Source organism: Nomascus leucogenys, chromosome 1a, assembly GCF_006542625.1.
Source record: "Nomascus leucogenys isolate Asia chromosome 1a, Asia_NLE_v1, whole genome shotgun sequence".
Taxonomy (NCBI): domain Eukaryota; kingdom Metazoa; phylum Chordata; class Mammalia; order Primates; family Hylobatidae; genus Nomascus; species Nomascus leucogenys.
The window spans coordinates 71,721,424-71,748,741 of record NC_044381.1 but is presented as its reverse complement, the minus strand read 5'-3'; the positions used below and the strand labels follow the sequence as shown (position 1 = coordinate 71,748,741).

The 27,318-nt window shown below is 44.2% G+C and overlaps 1 protein-coding gene across 3 annotated transcripts in view; it reads left to right on the top strand.

Annotated features, from left to right (window-relative positions):
• Positions 1 to 11,294: 11,294 nt before the first annotated feature.
• GCH1 (GTP cyclohydrolase 1) overlaps positions 11,295 to 27,318 on the top strand; it is a 61,622-nt gene continuing 45,598 nt past the window's right edge. For 2 of the 3 annotated variants that reach the window (XM_003267715.4, XM_030810840.1), the window contains exon 1: positions 11,336 to 11,800. In XM_003267715.4, the coding sequence (XP_003267763.1) occupies positions 11,458 to 11,800 (343 nt within the window). In that variant the 5' untranslated portion in view covers positions 11,336 to 11,457. Of the gene's footprint in view, positions 11,801 to 27,318 lie in introns of all 3 variants that reach the window. The other variant, XM_003267714.4, reaches the window with a different exon arrangement.

The following is a 27,318-nucleotide window of genomic DNA, read 5'->3' as shown; positions in this document are numbered from 1 at the left end:
TTAAACTATATCTTCCAAACCCATTTATTAAAATTTACAGCCGGGTGTGGTAGCTCACCCCGTAATCCCTGCACTTTGGGAGGCTGAGGCGGGCAGATCACTTGAGGTCAGGAGTTCCAGACCAGCCTGGCTAACATGGTGAAACCCCATCTCTAGTAAAAATACAAAAAATTAGCTGGGCATTGTGGCATGCACCTGTAATCCCAGCTACTCGGGAGGCTGAGGCAGGATAATGGCTTGAATCTGGGAGGTAGAGGTTGCAATGAGCCAAGATCACGTGACTGCACTGCAGCCTGGGCGACAGAGTGAGACTCCATCTCAAAAAATTAATAAATAAAATAAAATTTACAACTGCCTATGTAGATCAATAAGAACATTTTGCATATTTATATATGCATATGTATAAAAGCTCACCAATTGAGAAGTATGTTTTATTTTTTAAAATAATAATATTATATATATAATAAAAGTGAGACAAGCAGATTTGAACAGGTGTGAAAGAAGCCAAAAGGAATGAAACAGGTCAAATGAAACCATTGAGTTAAAGAAAATGAGGTAGCCTTGGAGAGGAAAGTTTATACAATTTTCCTTTTAGATTCTCCACAACTTTGCAAATATACAGACCTGCAGGATGCTAGTTCCCAAGACCTAGGACTCACTCACTGCTGTGCTGGAATGTGCCCCTTTATCTAATTCCATAAAATTAGATAAATCTCATCCTCCAAATCTCATCCTCTTGTTCCAAATCTCATCCTCCCCACACCTTATTGTTCATGAAAGCCAAAGCCAGCTCCATTCACTGGCTGAACAGTAGCTGTGACTACAGGCATGGGCCACCATGCCCAGCTATTTTTTTTGTATTTTTTGTAAAGACTGGGTTTCACCATGTTGCCCAGGCTGGTCTCGAACTCCTGAGTTCAAGTGGCCTGCCCACCTCAGCCTTTCAAAGTGCTGTGATTACAGGCATGAGCCACCACGCCTGGCCTAGGACTTCTTTTTTTTTGAGACGGAGTCTTGCTCTGTCACCCAGGCTGGAGTGCAGTGGCGCGATCTCGGCTCACTGCAAGCTCCGCCTCTCGGGTTCACGCCATTCTCCTGCCTCAGCCTCTCCGAGTAGCTGGGACTACAGGCGCCCGCCACTGCGCCTGGCTAATTTTTTTTGTATTTTTAGTAGAGACGGGGTTTCACCGTGATCTCGATCTCCTGACCTCATGATCCGCCCGCCTCGGCCTCCCAAAGTGCTGGGATTACAAGCGTGAGCCACCGCGCCCGGCCTAGGACTTCTTATATGTTGGAAACTGAGGGGCACTCAGGCTTTCCTGCTCAAAAATACCTCTCTACCAGCCTAAAATTCAACAGTTTTTGTCACTAGGGTTCCTTGTGAAAATGTTAATCTAATACCTGAGCAGAACTGCACATTAACTCAGAATTTTCTCATGGGACAAGATGGGTATAAACAGATATTATATCAATATTAATTATCATATTCCTTAGACATAGAAAAGTAACATATATTATGCAGATGGAGTATTGAGAAATTGTTAGGACTTCAAATAAACTCGATCCATACATTTTGAGTCAATAGTTTCCGTGATGGATCAAGCTTTTTCACAGATATTAAGTGATACAGAACTTCAACAAATAGCCAAAAGTTGGTTGAGGAAGCTTCAAGATTTTGAGATAACATATGTAGTAGAGGTAAAATGGTAGTTTAAATTAATACAGAATTCTGCAGCAGTGGTGCAGGAGAGAACTATCTGTAATAAGCAAAATACTTTTTAGAGGGTAGAAAGTACATGACCTTCAGGGCTGAGGTAGGCCGGGGCCAGAGTGATAGAAGAACTGATTTATACAACAAATGGACAGGAATTGTGGTCGTTGCATTGGTAGGAATGACTTAGACAAATGGAGCTAACCTTGAGAAGAGGGAGTTGGTTTGAGAGGGACCCAGCATCTGGCGGGAGCCCAAGTGGGGCTAGAGTGGAATATGATGAAAGGTTGCCTGATATTTACTTTTCAATTATCTATACTGATGTTGTTATATTTTGTATTATGTCAGGGAATTCTTACTCAAACTGTCATGTTAGTTGTGGGTGTATGACTACTGATACAGTAGACTTATCAATAAAAATTTGACTTGCTAATTATATCCATTGTTATCTGGTTTAATTTCATTTTGTATCAGTTAGTGATTGTGTTTGGCTGTGAATGACAGGGATTCAAACACTCAATAAACTGACGCAACAAATTGCTTTATTTTTCTCGAGTGATAAGAAGTCTGGAGGGAGGTGGCCCAGGGCTGGATGGAGGCTTTGCCATGTCATCAGGGGCTCGGCATCTTTCCATCTTTCTGCTCAGTCATCCTGAGCATGTTCTTGTGACCTCCTGGCCTCAAGATGGCAAATCCACCTCCGGCGTGGCCTCTGTGCTCCTGGCAAGAGAAGGATGTGAAGGGCATAAGGGGACCTATCAGCTGAGCACAATCTGCCCCCTTTTAAGGGCCTTTCCCAGAAGTGCCATCCAGCAATTTCTACTGATAACTCATTGGACAGAACTATGTCATGTGGCCGTTGTAACTGCAGGGAACTTGAAAATGTGTGTGTGTGTTTTTAAAGTCAAGTCCAAGTGTATTGAACTAAGTCCAGGACTCTCTGAACTGAGTTGGAGATCCTTTAGTAAAAGAAGGGGAGAAATGATACTGGGGTAGGCATCTAGCAGTGGCTTGTAGAAACCAATGGTCCATCTGGTATAGGGCTTCATCTTGGTATATGGCATACCCTGATGAGACATCGTGGCTGGCCTCTAATATGCTATCCTGCAGTGAACGAATCATAGTGATGAAAACCTTATATCATTACAGACTCACATGTATCTTCCTAGACACTTCTTCTGGTAATGAAGATATTTTCAATTTATATAGCATTCTTTCTCTGGTTATTTAATAAGTTAGTGAGATTTTAAAATGTATTAACATTGCTTCAGATCCATCACTGTCATGAATGATGTTAGAAAATATTTGCCAGAAGCCAAACATTTGAACAGTTTTAACCATGGCATCAGAAAAACTACAATTACATTCAGGAAAGAGCTGCTTGATGTGTGACATTAAAATGCAGTTCCCCAGGCAACTGAGACAGAGCTTCCATGAATTGCTAAGATCTTACAGAATTTGCAACACCTTTTATTTATTTTTCATTGACAGTTAAATTACAACTTGAAAGCATCTACTGACTAGAAAACAAATCCTCTGCTCTGGATAAACTAGGCCTCCTCCCAAAATAACTACTACCAATAGAGGAGCTCGGGAGAAGTGGGGAGCAGTGGAAATGTGCAGATGCAACATACAGCCCTGCCATCAGACACTGTTATGTTGGAGATAATGCTCTGCAGATAGATATTGATCCATGTCTAGATTGTCCCTTCCTCAGATGATAGAGCCCTGACCCAGTGTTCTCATCATATGTAAGTTTGAAAGCCTTCTTGATGAATGGTGTCATTTCACAATGCCTAGTTGGGAACTCAGCATATTGGCTTTTAATAGTAAATTGTATTCAGTGAAATGCATCTCTTGAGGTATCATTTCATAGTTCTGTCATCAGGCGTTGCACTAAGTACATTAAAAAATATATTAGCCCAGCACGGTGGCTCACTCCTGTAATCCCAGTGTTTTGGGAGGCCAAGGCAGAAGAATCTGTTGAGGCCTGGAGTTTGAGACCAGCCTGGGCAACAAAGTGAGAGCCCCATCTCTAAAAAACAACGACAAAAAAACCAAACTCTAGTTGGGTGCTGGAGTTTAGGTGTCAGAGTTTGAGACAGCAACAATATTAAATGGTAGTCCCAGCTACTGGGGAGGCTGAGCTAGGAGGATTGTTCAGCCCAGGCGTTCAAGGCTGCAGTGAGCCATGATCATGCCACTGCACTCCAGCCTGGGCAACAGAGCAAGACCCTTTCTTTAAAATAAATAAATAAATGCCAAACTTGTAGTATTTACAATACAGTTTTACCTCAGTTAAATCAATCTATTGCTGAAAATCTTGAAACAAACTATATCCTATTGACTTACATTATAATTTCAAAAATTTTTTTTTCTATTTCCGTTAACCAAGGAACAGAAATGCTTTATTTCAACTTTTGATTAATTTTCAGTTAATGATAAGAAACAGCACTTTAAGCTGGGTGTGGTGGCATGAGCCTGTGATCCCAGCTACTCAGCAGGCTGAGGCGGAAGGATCACTTCTTCTTTTTTTTTTTTTCTTTTTTTTTGAGACAGAGTCTTGCTCTTCTCCCAGGCTGGAGTGCAGTGGCACAGTCTTGGCTCACTGCAATCTCCGCCTCCCAGTCTCAGGGGAGTCTCCTGCCTCAGCCTCCCCAGTAGCTGGGATTACAGGCATGCGCCACTATGCCCGGCTAATTTTTTTATTTTTAGGGGTTTCACCATGTTGGCCAGGCTGGTCTTGAACTCCTGACCTCAGGTGATCTGCCCACCTCAGCCTCCCAAATTGCTAGGATTGCAGGCGTGAGCCACCATGCCCGACCGAGGATCACTTCTTGAGCCCAGGAGTTCAAGGCCAGCCTTTGTAACAGTGAGACTCCATCTCAAAAAAAAGAGAATACTTCAAGTTTTTTGTCTATACTTAGACTGTCTTAAGTAAAGCAGCATCAAATATTTGTTCTCCCAAGGGATCTGCCTTTTTGAAAATTTTTAAATTTTTTCTTTTTTCACTGGTTATAGCAACAATAAAATCTAGGGGACCTTGCTAGAATTAAAATATTGCTTTTGTATAAAGACATTTTTGCCATTAATAATGGCCAATACTTATTTTTCAAATTGTATATGTCTAATACTGTTGCTCTCTCAAACTCTCACAATGAGCCTATGACAAAGACTCTATATATAATACTCATTTTACAGAGGAGGAACCAGGCTTAAAGAAGTTAAGAAACTTGCCCATTGACAACAAAGATAATTGATGGAGCCAGGCCATGAACCCAGACAGTGAAACTGAAGGTTGTTTCTTTACCACCGCATGACATGGCTGTTAGGTTTTTTCTACATTTTTCCTTTTGTTGTGCTACTTTTGGTTTCATTTCTAAGAAATCCAATTGCCTAACTCAAGGTCTTGAAGATTTATGCCTATATTTTCTTCCAAGAGTTTAATAATTTTACCTCTTACATTCTGATTTTCTTTTGTTTTATTTCTTAGAGATAAGATCTTGCTATGTTGCCCAGGCTGGCCTCAAACTCCTGGGCTCAAGACTTCTCCAGCCTCAGCCTCCAGCATAGTTGGGACTACAGGTGCCTGTTACTGCACCTACCTGATGAGTTTATTTTTGTATATGTTGTGAGATAGAGGTTCAAATTCTTCCTTTTGTATGTAGATATCCAGTCGTCCTAGTATCATTTGTTGAAAAGATTCTTCTTTCCCCATTAAATTGTCTTGGCATCCTTGTTGAAAATCAATCAAACATAAATGTAAGGATTAATACACTTGTGTGATATACTTGATTACATTCCCTCACATTCTTTGTGTTCTTTACCTCAGGAACCCTAATTATCCTTACACTGGATCATCTTTGTCTTCTCTAATAGCTTTCATGTTTGTCTTTTGTTCTGTATTCACTCTCATGCCTTTCCTTATGTCAGCAATTACAGTTTCAACAGTATCTACTTTGTACATGGTTCTTTCTAATTGATTCTGTAATAATGATGGTCCTCAATTTATTTTGTTGATCCATAGCTCCCCTTTCAATTCTATTATTTTGGCTTTTGTCTTATTAAATTCATGATTTTTGTTTGTTTGTCTGTTTTTTTTTAGACTGAGTCTCGCTCTGTTGCCCAGGCTGGAGTGCAGTGGCGTGATTTCAGCTCACTGCAACCTCTGCCTCCTGAATTCAAGCCATTCTCCTGCCTCAGCCTCCCAAGTAGCTGAGATTACAGGTGCCCAACACTACGCTGGCTAATTTTTGTATTTTTAATAGAGACAGCATTTCACCATGTTTGCCAGGCTAGTCTCGAACTCCTGACCTCAGGTGATCTTCCTGCCTCAGCCTCCCAAAGTGCTGGGATTACAGGCGTGAGCCACTGCACCCAGCCTGAATTTATACTTTTATTGAGTTAGCCTCTGGCATCAAACATTCGTGACGAATTTTCTTCTGTTCCATGAGCTTTGCTATCTTCTTAGTTGCATTCTTTGCCTTTATGTCTCCTGCATGCCATATGATGTTCCCCCTTGGTTTTCTTTTGTTTCTTTTGGCTGGTGTATGTTTGCATGGTTGCCATGCTGTTTCTCTGCCCCCTGCCCACGCTTGGGAGGCTGTTTCCTGAGACTGTGTATTTCTGATATTGTTGAGACATCTTCAGGTTTTTCCATGATAACAGAAGCCCATTTGTTTTTCTGACTCTGCTGCAGTCTGGAGCTTGAGGAGCTGTGTTGCATCCCTTCTTCTGAGGTAATGTGGAGGCAAGGACAGAGTTCAGCAGCGCTGAGGTGCACTCTCTATTAGCATCCCTCTTAACATCTGCCTGTTCTTCTGAGATGGTATTGCAGATTCTCTACCAGGGACACATGTCTGTTAGGGTATCCTTTATGGGTACCTTTAGGCTTTGGATGGCTTATTATACTCAATATGAGGCTCTTAAGCCTTTTTTTTTTTTTTTTTTTTTTTTGAGATGGAGTCTTGCTCTGTCACCCAGGCTGGGGTGCAGTGGCGCCATCTTGGCTCACTGGAACCTCTGCCTCCCGAATTCAAACAATTCTTCTGCCTCAGCCTCCTCAGTAGCTGGGACTACAGGTGCCTACCATCATGCCCGGCTAATTTTTGTATTTTTTAGTAGAGACGGGGTTTCATCACAGTGGCCAGGCTATTCTCGAACTACTGACCTCAAATAATTCACTTGCCTTGGCCTTCTAAAGTGCTGGGATTACGGGCTTGAGCCACCATGCCCCGCCACCTTTTCTTTGTACCTTTCTACCTTGATCCAAAGTCTCCTCCAGAGTTTGAATTTAAAGTATAGAGCCTCCATCAAGTTCACTTAAATTTGCTTTTTTCCAATTACTGTTGCTAAATACCCAATGTTAGTTTGTCTATTACCCTTGGTGTTTGGACACATTGAAACTGTGGTTTTCTTCTGCTCTTATACCACAACAACAATCAACACAGAAGACTCTGTGACCAAATGGGTGGGGGTTTTCTCCCACACACCAAGCAGGGGACACCAGCTAGGTGTCCTCCCTCTTATTCAATTCAATTCTGATGCTGCCTACCTGGAGATAGCTGCGGATCCCACAAGTTGAAGGCTCAGTCCCCAACACTGGCCCTTCCTTTCCACCACTCACAAATTGGGGCCTCTGGAACTTTTGATTGACTGGCTTCAAGTTGGGGTTTCCACAACCCCCTCTTTGGGTTCAATTAATTTGCTAGAGTGACCCAAAGAACTCAGGGAAACACTTATGTTTACCAGTTTATTATGAAGGATATTACAAAAGATACAGATGAAAAGATGCATAGGGTGAGGTACGGGGTAAGAGGTATGGAGTTTCCATGCCCTCCTTGGGCACACCACCCTCCACGAACCTCCACATATTCAGCTGTCCAAAAGCTCCCTGAGCCCTGTCGTCTGGGCCTTTTATGTTCATTGTATAGGCGTGATTGAAGCATGGACAGCCATGTCAAGGTGTGATTGACCTCTCTGTGCAGCCATCCTTCCTCCAGGGTATGAGGCAGGACCCTGTTTGCAATGAGGGTTTATGATCCATAATCAGAAAGGCGGGAGATGATTAGAGTCCTGCCTTTAGTGAGTGGAAGGAGAGCAGAAGGTGAGTGAGAGAGAGAGAGAGAGAGATTGATTCTGTTTTCTGAGGCCTAAAGTGCCCCAACATTGTAACAAAAGACTGCGAGTTATGAACCAGGTACCATGGCTGAAAACCTACATATACATGTATCATCGTATCACACTTGGCAAACAACTCTTTGTACATTTCTGTAGCCCTGCAGTGTTCAGTCTCTGACTTGGTGTGTCTCTCATCTGCCTCTTTGTTCTGCTGCTGTCCTAGAAATTAGAGAATTTAAAAAATTCCTTGGCTTTTTGGTAGAAAGAAACTCCCAGACTGGGTCCAAGCTGAAAATGAATCCCTTACTGGGTGAAAAACATGGATGCGGTAACAATTCCTGGCTATAAATGCTCATAGTATTACTGTTGAACCATTTTATGCTAATAAATTATCTGGGACATACTCCTTTTTTGGTTTATTCCTCTTTTTTCTCCTGTGGCTACTTATATGGGTAGCCTCCTATATGGCTACTTATAACCATCCTTGCCTACATCTACATTTTACTATTAAATTGTTCATATAATGTTGGTGATTTCAAAGTTTTCTTGTATTATTTTTGGGCATTTGGCCAAAAGGCACTGCCGCCATTTTACAAGTTAGCATGTATCCAGAGGCCCTGTCCTGCAACAAAGGTGCAGGTGCCTCAGTGGCAATACGTATAAGAAAATATTAATTTTTAGGGTAAAAATTTCATTAGAAACTGTCTTTGTGGAATACAATATTAATCTTTACACATGTTTTTAAAGGAAGGCAAAAGATTGCCACTAAAAATAAATTCTTACTGAAAGCATCTCTATCTACTCTCTCCATTTTTAAAGTACCTCACTTGGTATCTTTGTTTTCATTTGTTAAATGCAAGGTCATCCTTTGAATGTTGTCTTCAACTACGCTTGAAATAGCTTGAGACCCAGGAGATAATTCTGACCAGGAAGTATCAGCAGACAGTGGGCAGTACAGTTAGAGGAAAAAAATGTTGCAGGGCCCCACTCCCAATAAAAACCTACAATAAAAAATTTAAAAATTTCAATAAAGAGGAAAATGACAAAGAGGTTTTCCAAAGGATGTTCATATTCTGTATTTAAAAACCCCACTGGGCCGGGTACGGTGGCTCAGGCCTATAATCCTGAGCCCCGGAGTTCGAGACCAGCTTTGGCAACATGGTGAAACCCTATCTTTACCAAAAATACAAAAATTAGCCAGTCTCATAACCCGCTCTTAAATAAATAGATTAAAATTTAAAAATAAATTAAAAACCCCACTGATATGAACATTTCTTCCATTTTGGAGTAAAGGTGCCTACAAGGCTAGGCAATGTCCATATTTCTTTCCTGAATGTTTCCAACGGGGCTGCGCCTGGAGCAGACGTATCATAAATACTAATTACTTATTATAATGACCAAGCTACATTGTTAGTATAGAATAATTCCACAGGCTTCCCTATTGGTTTGTCTGATCCTAAGCCTATTAATATCTGCTTATATGTCAGAAAATCTACATTAGGCCAGGCATGGTTGCTCACGCTTGTAATCCCAGCACTTTGGGAGGCCGAGGCAGGCGGATCACCTGAGGTCAGGAGTTCAAGACCAGCCTGGCCAAAATGGCAAAACCCCACCTCTCCTACAAATACAAAAAAATAGCTGGGCATGGTGGCAGGTGCCTGTAATCCCAGCTACTCGGGAGGCTGAGGCAGGAGAATCGCTTGAACCTGGGAGGTGGAGGTTGCAGTAAGCCAAGATGGTGCCACTGCACTCCAGCCTGGGTTACAAGAGCGAAACTGCATCTAAAAAAAAAAAAAAAAAAGAAAGAAAGAAAGAAAGAAAAAGAAAATCAACGTTAGACTCCGAAACAGGCCAGGCGCGGTGGCTCATGCCTATAATCCCAGCACTTTGGGAGGCTGAGGCAGGTGGATCACCTGAGATCAGGAGTTCCAGATGAGCCTGGCCAACATGGCAAAACCCTGTCTCTACAAAAAATACAAAAAAATTAGCCAGGCATGGTGGCAGGTGCCTGTAATCCCAGTAACTTGGGAGGCTGAGGCAGGAGAAAAGCTTGAACCCCAGAGGCAGAGGTTGCGGTGAGCCAAGATCGCACCACTGCACTCCAGCCTGGGCAACGAGAGCAAAACTCTGTCTCAAAAAAAGAAAAAAAAAAAAAAAAACTCTTGAAACAAATAAAATATTAATGGCTGGGCGAGGTGGCTCACGCCTGTAATCCTAGCACTTTGGTAGGCCAAGGTGGTTGGATCACCTGAGGTCAGGAGTCCAACCTGGCCAACATGGTAAAACCCCATCTCTACTAAAAATACAAAACTCAGCCTGGTGTGGTGGCATGTGCCTGTAATACCAGCTACTCGGGAGGCTGAGGCAGGAGAATCGTTTGAACCCAGGAGGTGGAGGTTGAAGTGAGCCTTGAAAAAAAAAAAGAAAAAAATTATTTTGATACATGTTTTAAAGCTCACCTTCGGCATTATGAGATAATCCCTCAAGTGAGGAAAAAGGTCCATTTTTTAATCTCAAAGAAAACAGTTACAGCAGATGTCACTGGTTAAGGGTTCAGTTGGTGAACAGCATTTTACAATTTGTACCAACATCTGGGGAAATAAGCTTTGCATGGAACTGTAAAACAATTGAGCACCAAATCTGCACAACTGCGTTTCTAGAAAATGCAATGGGTTTTATAGAGATGAGGTCTTGCTATGTTTTTCAGGCTGGTCTCGAACTCCTGGCCTCAAGCGATCCTCCCGCCTCGGTCTCCCCAAGCGCCGGGAGTACAGGCCTGAGCCACCGACGGAAATGGATTTTAAGTGAAAGTCCTATCTTCGTTTGCAAATTAATTTTTCCAGGATCAAAGTTCTAGCAACCATAAATCCTATCCTTCTAGACATAGGGACCCACATAAGGGCCACTTGATGTGACACTTGCCCCGACAGCGGTGCCACCTGGCCCCTAGGTGGCAGGTGCGTTTTTAACTAAACCCAAGAGTCTGAAGTCACATTATTCTCTTGCCTTGAAAGCTTAAGAGTTGGTTCCTAATCGGTGGCTTAACTCGGTCTCTCTCCAGGCAAGGCCACCTGTTTGCTGATCTTTCACAGGGCGAGGGGACCGGAGCCCTTCAATACAGTGCCCTCTTGGCCTGAAGAGGGGGCGACCGGGCGCGCAGACCGCGTCTCTCTCACCGAGGTCCCAGCTCCTGGACGCCTGCCTCTTTTCGGGTTCGGCTCATTCCGCAATAAGCGAAGGGGTCCCGCCGGATCCTAGGGGCCGGCGCCCTTTTCCTTCCCTCCCTGCGATTGCGAACCCCTCCGGGCGTCTCCGGAGCCGCGACCCCTGCTGGGGACCCCGGGGGCGGGCGGCCGAGGGGCGGGGCGAGGGCCGTGACGCGAGGCGGTCCCGGCCAATGGGAGTGCCCCGCGGCGCCGGCTGAGCCGCCGGGCCATAAAAAGGAGGCGCGGCCGGGCTTTCCAGCCTGTGGCCGCCCCCGGCTCGGAGTGTGACCTAAGCAGGTCGCGTACCTTCCTCAGGTGACTCCGGCCACAGCCCATTGTCCGCGGCCGCCGGCGGAGTTTAGTCGCAGACCTCGAAGCGCCCCAGGGTCCTTCCCTAACGGCAGCGGCTGCGGCGGGTCCATGGAGAAGGGCCCTGTGCGGGCTCCGGCGGAGAAGCCGCGGGGCGTCAGGTGCAGCAATGGGTTCCCCGAGCGGGATCCGCCGCGGCCCGGGCCCAGCAGGCCGGCGGAGAAGCCCCCGCGGCCCGAGGCCAAGAGCGCGCAGCCCGCGGACGGCTGGAAGGGCGAGCGGCCCCGCAGCGAGGAGGATAACGAGCTGAACCTCCCCAACCTGGCAGCCGCCTACTCGTCCATCCTGAGCTCGCTGGGCGAGAACCCCCAGCGGCAAGGGCTGCTCAAGACGCCCTGGAGGGCGGCCTCGGCTATGCAGTTCTTCACCAAGGGCTACCAGGAGACCATCTCAGGTCAGTGCGCCCGCGGGCTGCTAGAGCGTGCGGGCGGCGGGGGCGGTGCTTGCAGGAAACGCGCGCCGGCTCCAGGAAGTTTCCGGAGTTGCCTCACTCTTGGCGCTGGGAGCTGGGCGCTGTCACCTCCGAACCCGCCCTAGCCCGCCGCCCTGCAGAGGCCCTGCGTGGGGCACAGTCGGGGCGCCCTGGGTGGCAGCGACCTCTCAGCCCCGGGACTCGCTGCAGCCGCCTTCCAGGGGCCCTTCCCGCTCCCAGCGCGCAGCCCTCCTAGAGCGCCCCGGGTGGGCGTGGACGGGAGCCCGGAGCCCTCTCGCCTGAGCACCCAGCGCGGGATTCTCGGGGCACCTGCGGTTCCAAACTTGCCCACGATAAGGATCACCTGGGCACTTGCTGAGGCGACGGCTTCCTGGGTAGTTCCTTATTGAGATCCCATTGTCAGGGTGTGTATCTGGATTGAAGCCTTGGCGCGATCCTTCCCCGAAACCTCGGGGACCTGCACTCACTGATTTGCCAGGGGATCGGAGTCTTAGAGTTGTGCTTTTCTTTCGTCCACCTCAAGTTTACTCCAGTTCAGGACATTTACAAAATTCGGCATAATTTTGGGCACGGGCTTCCCTGGAGTTTGAGGTGTGAGGTTGATTGGGTGAGTTTGCTGCTGAAATCTGTTTCCTCCCCCCCACCCCCAACCCCGCAAAAAGCAGTAAAGCTACTCCAGGGTTCGGAGGGCTCCCCTGGGTTCCAGAACTCAGTCTCATCCCCGCACCCTACCACCCTAAAATAAAGCCGGGTTGACCCGGTGCTGTTAGCGTCTGAGGCGTGTCGGCTTTTCACTCAGAGGGTGGGGATGCAATCAGTGTGGGTAGGATGCAAGGTGGGGTGATGGAGGGTGGAAAATGGGTACTTTGCTGCCTGTTGGCCAGAGAAGCAGTATTGGTCTATATTTAAAACAAATAAAGCTTCTGGCTTCTACAGCTGGGACCAAAGACATTATTTTTCAGTCTACACCTTCCGTGGCTTGGTGACATTTACTTCTTTGGCCTAAGAAGCATTCTACCGTTCACTGTTTTCTGAAAGAAAAACAGTGCGCTGGAAAGGCAATCTCCCTGCCCCAGTTATTTCTCTGAAGGAGTGTGGACCCTGGGAAAAAGAAAGTTATTTTTTGCCCAGCCTTCCACACCCCAAAGGAAGGGTGGGAAATCAGAATGTGAAAGAGGCGGGGCCCCAAAAGGAAATGATGCTACACTCTAAAACCGGCATGACTTCTAGTTCTGTTTCCAAATTCACTTTTTTTACCCCTCAATTGCAAAAGTTCGGAATCTCAGAAGCGATTTCAAAATGCAAAGACTGAAGAATAAACTTTCAGTTTTCTGTGGGATCAGCTCTTTGGAGGTCTAGGGCTTTAAATTTGTGTGTGTGTGTGTGTGTGTGTGTGTGTGTGTGTGTGTGTGTGTGATATATTCCACAATGTAATGAAATGTCTTCTTAAGGCCTTGCTCATTTTGCCCCTTGAAGACGCAGAAAGTGGTTTACTCCACAGCATCGGCTGGGCTTTGGGAATCCTCCCCTAAGAGAATCCATAGGACAGTGTTCTGTAATCTAGCATGGATCTAATTACCCAAAGAGAGAGGGATTTCTGACCCTGAGACAGGTCACAGAATTACCTAAAGTGACTCACAGATTTACTTGAGAAATGGTTAGCAAAATATCTCATGAGCGAAGATTCATTTAAAGAGGATTAATAACTGCAAAGAACACATCATTCCACATTAGAAAACTGTTCTGGTTGGCCGAGCTCGGTGCTCACGCCTGTAATCCCAGCACTTTGGGAGGCCGAGGTGGGCGGATCACCTGAGGTGAGGAGTTCAAGACCAGCCCGGCCAACATGGCGAAACCCAGTCTCTACTAAAAATACAAAAAAATTAGCCACCTGAGTAGTCCCAGCTACTCGGGAGGCTGAGGCAGGAGAATCACTTGAACCCAGGAGGAGGAAGTTGCAGTGAGCCGAGATCACGCCACTGCACTCAAGCCTGGGCGACAGAGGGAGACTCTGTCTCCAGAAAAAAACAACAAAAAAAACAAAAAAACTGTTCTGGTCAAGTGTTACTATTTAAAAAGTCCACGGGCCGGGCGCGGTGGCTCACACCTGTAATCCCAGGACTTTGGGAGGCTGAGACGGGCGGATCAGCTGAGGTCAGGAGTTCGAGACCAGCCTGGCCAACATGGGAAAACCCAGTCTCTACCAAAAATACAAAAATTAGCTGGGCATGGTGTCAGGTGCCTGTAATCCCAGCTACTCAGGAAGCTGAGGCAGGAGAGTCATTTGAACCCGGGAGGCAGAGGTTACAGTGGGCCGAGATCGCACCATTACACTCCAGCCTGGGCAATAAGAGTGAAACTCCATTTCAAAAAAAAAAAAAAGTCCATGGATGTAGAGACACTGCAAGATTAGTAGTTGTCAGGGACTGGCGAGAAGAGGGGAATGGGTAGTGACTGTTTAATGAGTGTGGAGCTTCCTTTGGAGCTTCCTTTTGGAGTCATGAAAATGTTCTGGAACTAGAGAGTGGTGATAGTTGCACAACATTGTGAATGCCACCATTGTAACTTCAAGATGGCTAAAAATGACCAATTTGATGTATATTTTACCACAATATAAAGACAGGTTTTGTGGCGTGCCTGCAGTCCCAGCTAATAGGGAGGCTGAGGCAGGAGGATAGTTGTTGCTCAGGAGAACAGCCTGGGCAACATGGGGAGACCCTGTCTCAGAAAAAAAAAAGTCCATGGAGCGGACCATTTAATATTATTATTATTATTTTTATTTTCATGTTTTTGAGACAGGGTTTGGCTCTGCTGCCTAGGCTGGAGTGCAGTGGCACAGTCTTGGCTCACTGCCGTCTCACTCTGCTGGACTCAAGTGATCCCACCTCAGCCTCCCGAATAGCTGGAACTACAGGCTTGTGCCACCATGCCCAGCTAATTTTTGTATTTTTGGTAGAGACGGGTTTTTGCCATGGTGCCCAGGCTGGTCTTGAACTCCTGAGCTCAAGGGATATGCCTGCCTTGGCTTCCCAGAGTGCTAGGATTACAGGTGTGAGCCACCATACCCAGCCCATTTAAGATTATTATAAGCTATTAATTGAATATAATCATGCATTACATTATGATGTTTCATTCAATGATGGGCCACGTGTATGAAGGTGGTTTATAAGATTACAATGGAGCTGAAAAATTCACATTGTCTAGTGATGTCTTGGTGATCCTGACCTGTGTAGGCCTAATGTGTTTATTTGTGTCTTAGTTTTTTCCTCTTCTCTCCCACATGTCTTAGTTTTTAACAAAATTTAAAAATTAAGAAAATTGGGCCAGGCATGGTGGCTCACACCTGTAATCCCAGAACTTTGGGAGGCCAAGGTGGGCGGACTACTTGAGGTCAGGAGTTAGGTAGAGACCAGCCTGGCCAACATGTTGAAACCCCATCTCTACTAAATATATAAAAATTAGCCAGATGTGGTGGCGCATACCTGTAATCACGGCTACTTGGAAGGCTGAGGCAGGAGAATCACTTGAACCCAGGAGGTGGAGGTTGCAGTGAGCCGACATTGCACCACTGCACTGCAGCCTGGTTGACAGAGTGAGACTCCATCTCAAAAATAAATAAATAAAATTAAAATAAAAATTAAAAATAGAAAAAGGTATAGAACAAGGGTATAAAATATTTTTGCATAGCTGTACAATGTGTTTTCGTTTTAAGCTGTATTATTACAAAAGAGTCAAAGTTTTAAATACATTAAGCTGAAATTATTGAAGGAAGAAAATATGTTTAGTGTAGCCCAAGTGTACAGTGTTTATAAAGTTTACAGTAGCATACAGTAATGTCCTAGGCCTTCACATTCACTTACCATACATTCACTGACTCACCCAGAGTAACTCCCAGTCCTGCAGGCTCCTTTCATGGTAAGTGCCCTACACAGACATACCATCTTAAGTCTTTTCTACTATATTTTTACTGTACCTTTTCTATGTTTAGATGTCTTTCTAAAATTATTATTATTTGTATTTTAAAAATAGAGGCAGGGTCTCACTGTTTTGCCCAGGCTGGTCTCGAACTCCTGGGCTCAAGTGATCCTCTCCTCTTGGTCTCCCAAAGTGCTGGAATTACAGGCATGAGCTGTCCCACCTGGTCTACATATCTTTAAATATACAAATACCATTGTGTTACAGTTGCCTGCAGCATTCATTACAGTAACATGCCATACAGGTTTGTAGCCTAGGAATAATAGGCTCTACCGTGTAGCCTAGGTGTGTAGTAGGCTATCTCATCTAGGTTTGTGTAAGCACTCTCTTCCTTCAATGTTTGCGCTATGAAACTGCATTTCTCAGGTGTTTCTCAGAATGTATCCCCATTGTTAAGCAATGCATGACCGTACTTTTTAATGGGTTAAAAGCTTTACGTGGATGGTCTTGGTTCATCTTCCAATTTTCAAGTAAACATTTCTCTTATCCCCATGACAAGGCAACTGAGGCAGAGAGGTTGACACAAGTAGTAGAGCTGGTATTTGAATCCAGAGAGTCTGACTGCAGAATTCTTAGCCACTTCCTTATACTGCTACACAGAGAACTGAATCAGTATACTCTATCTATATATTTCAAACTGTGAATTGGGTCAACAGCATTAAAAAAAAAAAAAAAAAGTGGAGTAGCCGGGCGCTGTGGCTCACACCTATAATCCCAGCACTTTGGGAGGCCGAGGCGGGTGGATCACCTGAGGTCGGGAGTTCGAGACCAGCCTGACTAACATGGAGAAACCCCTTCTCTACTAAAATACAAAAATTAGCCAGGTGTGGTAGTGCATGCCTGTAATCCCAGCTACTTGGGAGGCTGAGGCAGGAGAATTGCTTGAACCCAGGAGGCGGAGATTGCAGTGAGCCAAGATTGCGCCATTGCACTCCAGCCTGGGCAACAAGAGTGAAACTCAGTCTCAAAAAAAAAAAAAAAAAAAAAAAAGTGGAGTAGAGGTTGGGCACGGTGGCTCAAGCCTGTAATCCCAGCACTTTGGGAGGCTGAGGTGGGCAAATAACGAGGTCAAGAGATCAACACCATCCTGGCCAACATGGTGAAAGTCTGTCTTTACTAAAAATACAAAAATTAGCTGGGCGTGGTGGTGCGTACCTGTCCCAGCTACTTGGGAGGCTGAGGCAGGAGAATCACTTGAACCCGGGAGGCGGAGGTTGCAGTGAGCCGAGATTGTGCCACTGCACTCCAGCCTGGTGACAGAGCAAGACTCCATCTCAAAAAAAAAAGTGGAGTAGAATGGATAAGATCAGTCTATCACGTGTAATAAGGATAAGTGTTTTGAGAAATTTCTTTTGTTTTTTTTTTTTTAAGATGGAGTCTCACTCTCTAGCCCAGGCTGGAGTGCAGTGGCACGATCTCAGCTCACTGCAAGCTCTGCCTCCCAGGTTCACACCATTCCCCTGCCTCAGCCTCCCAAGTAGCTGGGACTACAGGCGCCCACTACCATGCCCAGCTAACTTTTTTTTTTTTTGTATTTTTTTAGTAGAGACAGGGTTTCACTGTGTTAGCCAGGATGATCTCGATCTCCTGACTTTGTGATCCGCCCGCCTCGGCCTCCTAAAGTGCTGGGATTACAGGCGTGAGCCACCGTGCCCGGCCGAGAAACTTCTATGTAGGTTTTATAGGTATAATTGTGTGTGTGTGTGTGCACCAGCTCTAGATGTAAAATGCATTTCTTACTGTAGGTTGTAGTCAAAAGTTTGAAAGCCTGTATCTAGGGGATCTGTTTAAGGATTTAATATTTCTTTTTTTAAAAAGAGATATATAATTAAAGAGAAGACAGAGTAGTGAGAACAAGGATGCTGCTGAACTTAAAGGAATGAACCTGAAATGTGGTGGTTTGGGTCTTGGACCAACCTGGATGGCAGGGAGAAGGAAGGATACTGGTGGGAGATAGGAGTGAGTGGGAACCCACATCTTTAGGTCCATAAACACTTCTGCACAATCCCTTTTATTTCTTTAGAGAGCATGAGTCAAGTGGCCACTATATATTGTTTTTGGATAAGACATACTTCTCTGAAGGTCACTTTTCTGTGCTTGTAAACAAGATACAGGACTTTATATCTTTTATATATCTGTATTATTCTATATATTAACTCCTGGTTAGTAATGTTGACTTAAGTGTTGTAAAATTTAGAATAAGTTGGTATTTTACATTCTTCAAAATCCTTTTTTCCTCCCAGTTCCTCTTGTGTGGACTGATCCAAATTCCTGGCGTTCTGGGGAATTTGTTCAGTTTTCCCTATGTTGCAGCATCTCTCCATGACTGTCTCCTTGTGTACCTTTTCTGCTACTTTCCAGTGTGTACCTTCCATGGGAGCATCTGTGGTCATCTGTGACAGGGCTGTGTCAGGGTTGTACAGGTTTCCTAGTACTATTCACTACTGGACTGTAGCTCATGGGCTAGGAGGGAGGGCTGGAGGAGATGCTATCATCTCTCCCAGGAACTGGCTGTCCTTTGAATCTGCATCACAAGCTGATCCTTGGACCAGCTCAGACCAGCTCATCTTGATCTATTTCTGTCCCATTTCAGTTTAGCTATATCCTAGTTCTCTTAAATATTCAAGGTTTTATCCTGGTGAGTTCTCCTTTCTATATAAGGTACCTTTCCTGTATTTCCACTATTCTTTTATTCAGAACCTACACTTAGTTAAATTGGAGAGTCCGCTATTCTCTGAGGGCCTCGATCTTCATGCCCCTGTAACTGACCCTTCCAGGTATACATGGGAACAGCCTTTCAGACAGCATTATCTACCAAGGATTAAATGGGTATAACTTGTTTCATCAGTTGTTTTTTATGAGTTTTTGGGAATATGCAAGAGTCTTAACTCTGTCACATTTCTAGTTAAAGTAGGTTTTAGCTTGTCTGCCAAGACAGTTTTCATAAATCATATTAACAGTTCAAAATTTTGGGAAGCATGCATATAATCCAGCGTGAGGAGATGGCATTGGAGGTGGCTGACCGCTTCCCTGTGAGGGCTGAGGAAGCACAGACACTGGCAGTGAGTCATATCCCCACCTCAGCCATTTTCACTGGAAGATTATGTCTATTTGCTAAAGATAATGGGAGGCAATTAGATACTTTGTTTATACAAAAATGCACCTTAGACACTTCATACTGAAATGTGGTAGCAGTAACAAAAGGTTTTTCTTTTTGAATCACAAACCTCTCGGATTTATTAAATTAGACTGCTGTGGTGAACTAAGAATTTTAACAACTTCTAAGATGTGAAGGGGAACAAAAACAAATTATTTACTATTCTCTCCTATATCATGGGTGAAAGGTGAGTTTATGTCCCAAGTTTTAAAGTATATTATAGAAATGCTCTTCTCATCATTAAGAGGTACTATTTTAGATGTGTAGCTCACTCAAATTTTGATCCATTAATAATTTTTGTGTTTGGTTTGTTAATGAACACTTACATAGGACTTCGTTGTGTTCATTGCCAGAAAGAGCACTGTGAATAAAGACGAAAAAAATAACAAGGCACTTGACATATTATATTATTGGAATTTTGGACATGTCTAAGTGGAATAAAACACTTAAGAAGTTACTGAGAAAGGGGGAGAAAAGCCTATCCTAATAGTTTCTTTTAAAAATGGATTATCTATAAATTTTTCTGACACAGAAGGAAAAATCAGTATACATAACTTCACTATAGCAAGCAAAGCCTTCAGGTTGGTACTCGTACTAGATTCCCAGGGCTGCTATCACACAGTACCACAAACTAGGTGGTTTAAATGACAGAAATAAACAGTCTCATAGTTCTAGAGACTAAAGTTCCAAAATCAAGGGGTCAGCAGAACCATACTCACTCCAGAACCTGTAGTGGGGGAGGCTGTCTTTGCCTCTTCCCAGCTTCTGGTGGTGGCCGTGTTGATGGTGTTCCTTGGTTTGAGCTGCATCACTCCAATCGCTGCCTCTGTCAGTGTCCACGTTTTTGTTTTGTCTTATAAGGATGTCAGTCATATGAGGGAGGGTCCACTTTACTCCAGTATGCCTATGTTAGTTTAGCTAATTACATCTGCAACAACCCTATTTCCAAATAAAGTCACATGCTAAAGATACCTGGGGTTGAGGACTTCAACATATCTTTTTTGGCAGATGGCACAATTCAACTTGTATTAGTACTAAATACTATTATTAAAAAAATTACTAGGAATTTTACTACAATTTCATTGATCATCAAGTACTAGGCACTTCACTGAACGCTGGGAATGCAGAATGAGCAAAACCAGGTATAGTTCCTGCCTTCATGGAACTCACAGCCTAGCAGATACAATCACATGAAATAGAAATGTGTTGTGAGATTGAGAAATGTGATGATAAACAAAAACACAGCTCAGTGAGAGCACTTGGCATAGGAACTTGACTAGTGCCAGGAGATGGGAGCATGAATGGGTGAAGCGATGCTTAAGCCGACTGATGTTCTGAGTAACAAATACTGCTGATGGCTTACTTTGTGCTAAACAGTGAGTTTTTACATTTTTTTTTTGTTTTTTTTTTTTGAGACGGAATCTCGCTCTGTCGCCCAGGCTGGAGTGCAGTGGTGCGATCTCGGCTCACTGCAAGCTCCGCCTCCCGGGTTCACGCCATTCTCCTGCCTCAGCCTCTCCGAGTAGCTGGGACTACAGGCGCCCGCCACCACGCCCGGCTAATTTTTTTGTATTTTTAGTAGAGACGGGGTTTCACCGTGGTCTCGATCTCCTGACCTCGTGATCCGCCCCCCTCGGCCTCCCAAAGTGCTGGGATTACAAGCGTCAGCCACCGTGCCCGGCTAGAGTTTTTACATGTTACCTCATTTGATCCTCACAGTAGCACGATGGGGTAGGCATTATTATTCCCATTTTATACACAAGGAAATTGGGGCACAGAGAGAACTTTCCCAAGACTGTGTCTTGAAAGTGGTGGAGCTGAGAGGATGATATAGAATGAGAATCATTGTAATCTCTGGTAGTCGATTTAATTTTAATAATACTATTTTACTAATTTATTTGAATCCTTTCTCCCTTCTTCCTAACCTATCCCCGCTTTTGTATTTTCTCTTATGTTTGCTTTGTCCACCTCTAGAAACCCTTCCATGCCTGACTCATTTGCCAGTGATTTCTGTATGAGGACTGTAATTTGAGTCTAGTTATTTGGTTGAGTAGACTGCAGTGTTAAAACTCACCAGGAGAGGGCAACTGTCTAATCATTGGATCCCAGATTATGAATCCTGGATTATGTGAACAATTCTCAGTTCACAGGTTATGCAAACAAATATGTTTCCCATGGTTATAAATTTGCTAGAGTCTGTAGTAATTAAATTGGGAGATAATTTGTGTTGGGTTATGCAAGAGTATCGGAACCAAGTTAAATCTATTATACTCAAGGCCAAGAGGACATTGATTTACTGGAATTTTATTCTATTGGAGCCCATTAGTAGAAATATTTATTTATTTGGAGACAGAGTCTTGCTCTATCACCCAGGCTGGAGTGCGGTGGCATGATCTCAGCTCACTGAAACCTCTGCCGCCCAGATTCAAGCAATTCCCCTGCCTCAGCCTCACGAGTAGCTGGGATTACAGGTGCTCACCACCATGCCTGGCTAATTTTTGTATTATTAGCAGAGACAGGGTTTCACCATGTTAGCCAGGCTGGTTTCGAAGTTCTAACCTCAAGTGATTGGCCTGTCTCAGCCTCCTAGAGTGCTAGGATTACAGGCATGAGCCACCGCACCCGGCCGGAAACATACAATATTTGTCTTTCATGTCTGGCTTATTTTACTTTGCAAAATGTCTTCAAGGTTCATCCACATTAAAAACATCTATTTTATTTTTATTTTTATTTTTATTTTTTGAGATAGAGTCTTGCTCTTCCGCCCAGCAGGCTGGAGTGAAGTGGTGTGATCTTGGCTCACTGCAACCTCCATCCCCTGGGTTCAAGTGATTCTCCTGCCTCAGCCTCCTGAGTAGCTGGGATTACAGGTGCCTACCACCACGCCTGGCTAATTTTTGTATTTTTAGTAGAGACTGAGTTTCACCGTGTTGGCCAGGCTGTTCTTGAACTCCTGACCTCAGATGATCCACCCGTTTCTGCCTCCCAAAGTGTTGGGATTACAGGCGTGAGCCACCACGTCAGTAACTCATTCTGTACAATGTTGTATGTTCTCAACACATATTATATTTTAATTTCCTTATTTCAAGAAATCCTTAGAATTGAAGATACAGTAGTCCCCCTTATCCTTGGGTATCTGTTCCAAGACCCCTAGTGGATGCCTGAAACTGAGGATAGTACCAAACCGGATTGCCATAATTCAGAATAAATTTCTGTTTGTGTCTTCTACACACAAATTTCATGCCTTTTCCCTCTTAACTAAGCACTTACCATGCGCTGTGGCCATAGCTTTTGCACTTTGAAGTACAACAACAATACTAGCATGAATTTTTTTTTCCTCCTTCACAGGTTCACAGACAGAAGATTTGTTCTTAATATAGTTTTAGCAACCTCAGCATAATGATTTTGTTCATTAATAAACTGAGAACTTTAATCTTCTTCACTTGAAGGAAACATGGCTTCTCTTTGGCATATCTGAATTGCCAGCGTCACTACTCTTGTGGTTTAGGGCCATTGTTAAGTAAAATAAGGGTTTGAAAACAAACACTGCAAAACTGAAGGTTGATTTGATCACTGAGATGGATACTAAGTGACTATTAGGTAGGTAGCATAGACAATGTGGATGCTCTGGACAAAGGATTGATTCATGTTCTGGACAGAAGGGCTGGAGATTTCATCGCAATACTCAGAATAGCGTGCATTTTAAAACTTATGAATTGTTGGCTGGATGCAGTGGCTCATGCCTGCAGTTCCAGCACTTTGGGAGGCCGAGGCAGGCCACTGACTTGAGCTCAGGAGTTAGAGACCAGCCTGACCAACATGGCCAAACCTCATTTCTACAAAATATACAAAAATTAAGCAGGCATGGTGGCACGTGCCTGTAATCCCAGGTACTCGGGAGGCTGAGACATGAGAATCACTTGAACCCGGGAGGCGGAGGTTGCAGTGAACTGAGATTGCACCACTGCATTCCAGCCTGGGTGACACAGCGAGACTCTGTTTAAAAAAAAAAAAAAAAAAAAAAAATGCCAGGCATGATGGCTCATGCCTGTAATCCCAGCACTTTGGGAGGCCAAGGTGGGTATATCATTTGAGGTCAGGAGTTCGAGACCAGGCTGGCCAACATGGTGAAACCCCCATCTCTACTAAAAATACAAAAAAAATTTGCTGGGCATGGTGGTGCACACCTGTAATCCCAGCTACTAGGGAGGCTGAGGCAGGAGAATTGCTTGAACTTGGGAGCCGAAGGTTGCAGTGAGCCGAGATTGTGCCACTACACTCCAACCTGGATGACAGAGTGGGACTCTGTCTCAAAAAGAAAACAAACAAACAAAAAAACCTTATGAATTGTCTATTTCTGGAATTTTTCATTTAATATTTTCAGACCATGTTTGACCAAGGGTAACTGAAACTGTGAAAAGTGGAACTGTAGATGGTCTCTATAAGTAGTCACTGTTAAAGGGGAAACGAAGATGATTGTTGGCCTGATCTTGGCCTTCAAGGAGTAAAGTGTTTCTGTGTAGTCAGAGGGAAGCTGGGTGCTTCTGGTGGAGAGACAGGAAAGTCCAGATGTTATGGAGAAAGTAGCTTTTGAGTTGAACCTAGAAGGAAATTCATTTTGAGTTTTTTTGGATTGTTTGTTTTTTGCAGAACGTGTCTATGCTGGTTTAGAGATTATGGTCTAAGTGTTTTCCAGTAAAAGGAATACACTAACATTCATAGTCATCTGTACCGGAGTTAAAATTAAATGGAGTTCTCAAGGCAGTTAGATTTATTTTAAACTTTTAAAAGATCAATATTAATGGCATTAGGGCCAGCTCCTTTATCTGATGTCTCTTTTTTTTTTTTTTTTTTGAGACGGAGTCTCGCTCTGCCGCCCAGGCGGGAGTGCAGTGGCGCAATCTCGGCTCACTGCAAGCTCCGCCTCCCGGGTTCACGCCATTCTCCTGCCTCAGCCTCTCCGAGTAGCTGGGACTACAGGCGCCCGCCACCACGCCCGGCTAATTTTTTTTGTATTTTAAGTAGAGACAGGGTTTCACCGTGGTCTCGATCTCCTGACCTCGTGATCCGCCCGCCTCGGCCTCCCAAAGTGCTGGGATTACAAGCGTGAGCCACCGCGCCCGGCCAGTATCTGATGTCTTTAAAGTTCATTCTGGCCATAGTCAACCCTTGTAATGAATTTTAACCTGACACATGTTGCTACTTCGTCTAGTCTTTATAACCTGGTTATTTATTTTTTGAGACAGAGTTTTGCTCTTGTTGCCCAGGCTGGAGTGCAATGGCACGATCTCAGCTCACCGCAACCTCCACCTCCCGGGTTCAAGCGATTCTCCTGCCTCAGCCTTCCCAAGTAGCTGGGATTATAGGCATGCGCCACCAAGCCCAGCTAATTTTGTATTTTTAGTAGAGATAGGGTTTCTCCGTGTGGGTCAGGCTGGTCTCGAACTCCTGACCTTAGGTGATCCGCCCACCTCGGCCTCCCAAAGTGTTGGGATTACAGGCGTTAGCCGCCGCTCCCGGCCTGGTTATTTGTTTTATCTGCAATTATTCTTTCTCGTGAATCCCCTTGGCTAATCGTGTTCACAAAGTTCTGATGCATGTACCACCTGAATATTTCTAGAATCTGAGTCATCTTTCACTTAAATTACAATAACCTCTTAACTGGCCGCCTTGCCTCCTAGCTTGTCCTGCTCTGACCCATTCATGCCCAAGTGATTTTTCTAAAATCGAGTAAGTTTTTTCCTTGCAAAAAACACTTGATTGATTTTCTGTTGTCTTTCCTCACCATTGCTGTGAGGTTTTGTTGTGTTGTAGCCTCTTGCTACATTTTTTGACTTTTTTTTTTAAAATCTTCCATCGCATTTCCTCATATAGGGCAATTTAGTATTTTAGTTTAGTGCATAGTTTAGTGCACAGTTAATCTGAGAAACCACTCTGTCTCGTTTCCTTACTGGAGCTGGAGACCCAGGTGAAGATCCTGAGGTTTGTTCTTTTGCAGTGTTTGGCCTTTATTATCTGCCCTCTTGTAATTTATTTTACTGTCCTTTTTATTTTTGGTTGGCAACCATGGGGAGGTAGCTGCTGCCTCTTGCTTATCAACAACTATTGCTTATGGAGACTTCTGTGAACAAGCAGCCAGGTTTAGGTGAGGAAATTGGCCGTGACTGAGTTCTGGGTGAATTTTTCGAGGTCCAGTTGGTCCAAATGTTTGTGATGTGCAGTCCCAAGAGGCCATGGCTCTTCCTGTGAAGTGTGATGTGTTTTATGTATCAAACATTAGTTTTTATTTGTCGTAAGCAGGAATCAGAACTCAGTTCAATAGAGGCCATTGGCAAACATCCCAAACAAGGAATCTCTCACTAAAATAGCTTAAAATATAATTTTAGCTGTGTGGTCTGGGCATTTGTGGTACAGTGTTCATTAGCAGTGATGAAGGGCTATGCGTGCCTGGAGATCAGATGAGAGGCCTTAACTCAGTGAGGACGTTGACTAGTTGACTTTAAGGGATAGCTGCTGTAGATCATACCCCTCTAATTGACCCCACCGGTTATCGTTTATCACATGGGCAGCCCTGGAGGTATGCCTCTGTGATGACCCATCAAAAACAATCTGCCCTTCAGCTTTAAGGAACAGTTTGCTGACAGCCTCCAGCTGTTAGTGCTGTCAGGCTTTGCCTCCACGGAGGCCATACTTATCCCATGCTGCATGTCCTTTCATTTTGGTGTCATCTCTTTCTCCCCTTCTACCCCTCCTCCACCACAGTAAACAGCTTTTTGAGGGCTGGGGCTGTTTACAAGTGAAGTAGTTTATTAAAAAGTAGATGCACATCTTTCAGCTTCATATTTAGCATGTTGGAAATTCTGTTCACTGATCTAATTCTGAAATCTCCTTGGTATTTCTTAAAGTAGTTTAGTATAGGCTGGGCGCGGTGGCTCATGCCTGTAATCCCAGCACTTTGGGAGGCCGAGGTGGGCGGATCACAAGGTCAGGAGATCGAGACCATGTTGGCTAACACGCTGAAACCCTGTCTCTACTAAAAATACAAACAAACAAACAAAAATTAGCCAGGAGTGGTGGTGGACGCCTGTAGTCCCAGCTACTCAGGAGGCTGAGGCAGGTGAATGGCGTGAACCCGGGAGGCAGAGCTTGCAGTGAGCGGAGATCGTGCCACTGCACTCCAGCCTGGGCGACAGAGTGAGACTCCACCTAAAAACAAACAAACAAACAAACAAAAAACAAAAAACAAAACTAGTATGTCAACAAAGCTTTGTCCTGCTGTAATGGGAAGAACAGCTAGCCTGGGCTAGTAATAGCATCCACATCCGTGCTAACTGGTTTATGAACTTAGGTAGGTGAGTCACTTGACTATTCTGGATCTGGTCTGAAGGGAGAGGCAGTAGGACTAGGAGTTAAATTGTCATGCGGAGGTCTCTGAGCATGGGTGGGCCTGTCAGAATTGTCATTGCTCACTCTGTTGACTTCCAGCAGCTGACAGGCAAGGCCCTAGGAAGCTCTTCAGCCTCCTTTCCTTGCTAGAGGTGCTGTTTTCCCTGGAAATGTTCAAGCCCTGCAAATCGTTTCTATAGTAACTCTTTTTTCTTATGATGCAGATTTTTGAAAAGGTTTCTTATCTAAATGTTCTTGGGATCTATGGTCTTCCTACCTGTAGCTTCTTTGATTAGACAAAGCCTTTATTTAAAGACTTTTCCCCCCAAGAATGTTGTAGTTGCTTCTACCAAAAGAATAACCAGTTGTTAGTTTTACTAGTGCTTGAAGTTTTAGTTTATTAATAAAGCTTCATATAAACTAGAAAAGGAGTGGTTGGGTAGAATAGTAATACCAAAAAAACTAATATTCACTGTTAGTATCATGTATTTGTAAACTTTAATTTTTTGTTATGTAAAACCTTCAAACATAAAAGTAGTCAAAATTATATAAAGGACATCTATATACTTACCAGCTAGATTGAAAACTAACATTCTGCCATATTGGCGTTGTTTATTCCTTTACTGATAGTAAATCAGAGACATGTATTTAGAGGTGAAATGTCACCCTAAAAAGCATTTTTCTTAATGATTTACACCATCCTTAGTAAAATTACTATTAATTCCTTCATATCATCTAATACCTAGTATATATTCACATTTCCCCAGGTGTCTCAAATGTCTTTTACTAATGATTTTTTCCAACGAGGACCCACTCAAGGTCCATACATTTGCATTTGATTATTATGTTTTAATCTGGAATAGCGCCTACTGCTCCCAACCCCTGCCACTGCTTTATCAGAGAGGTCAGTTGTCCTGTAAGGTACTCCACCTTTGTGATTTGTATGATTTTTTTGTTTGTT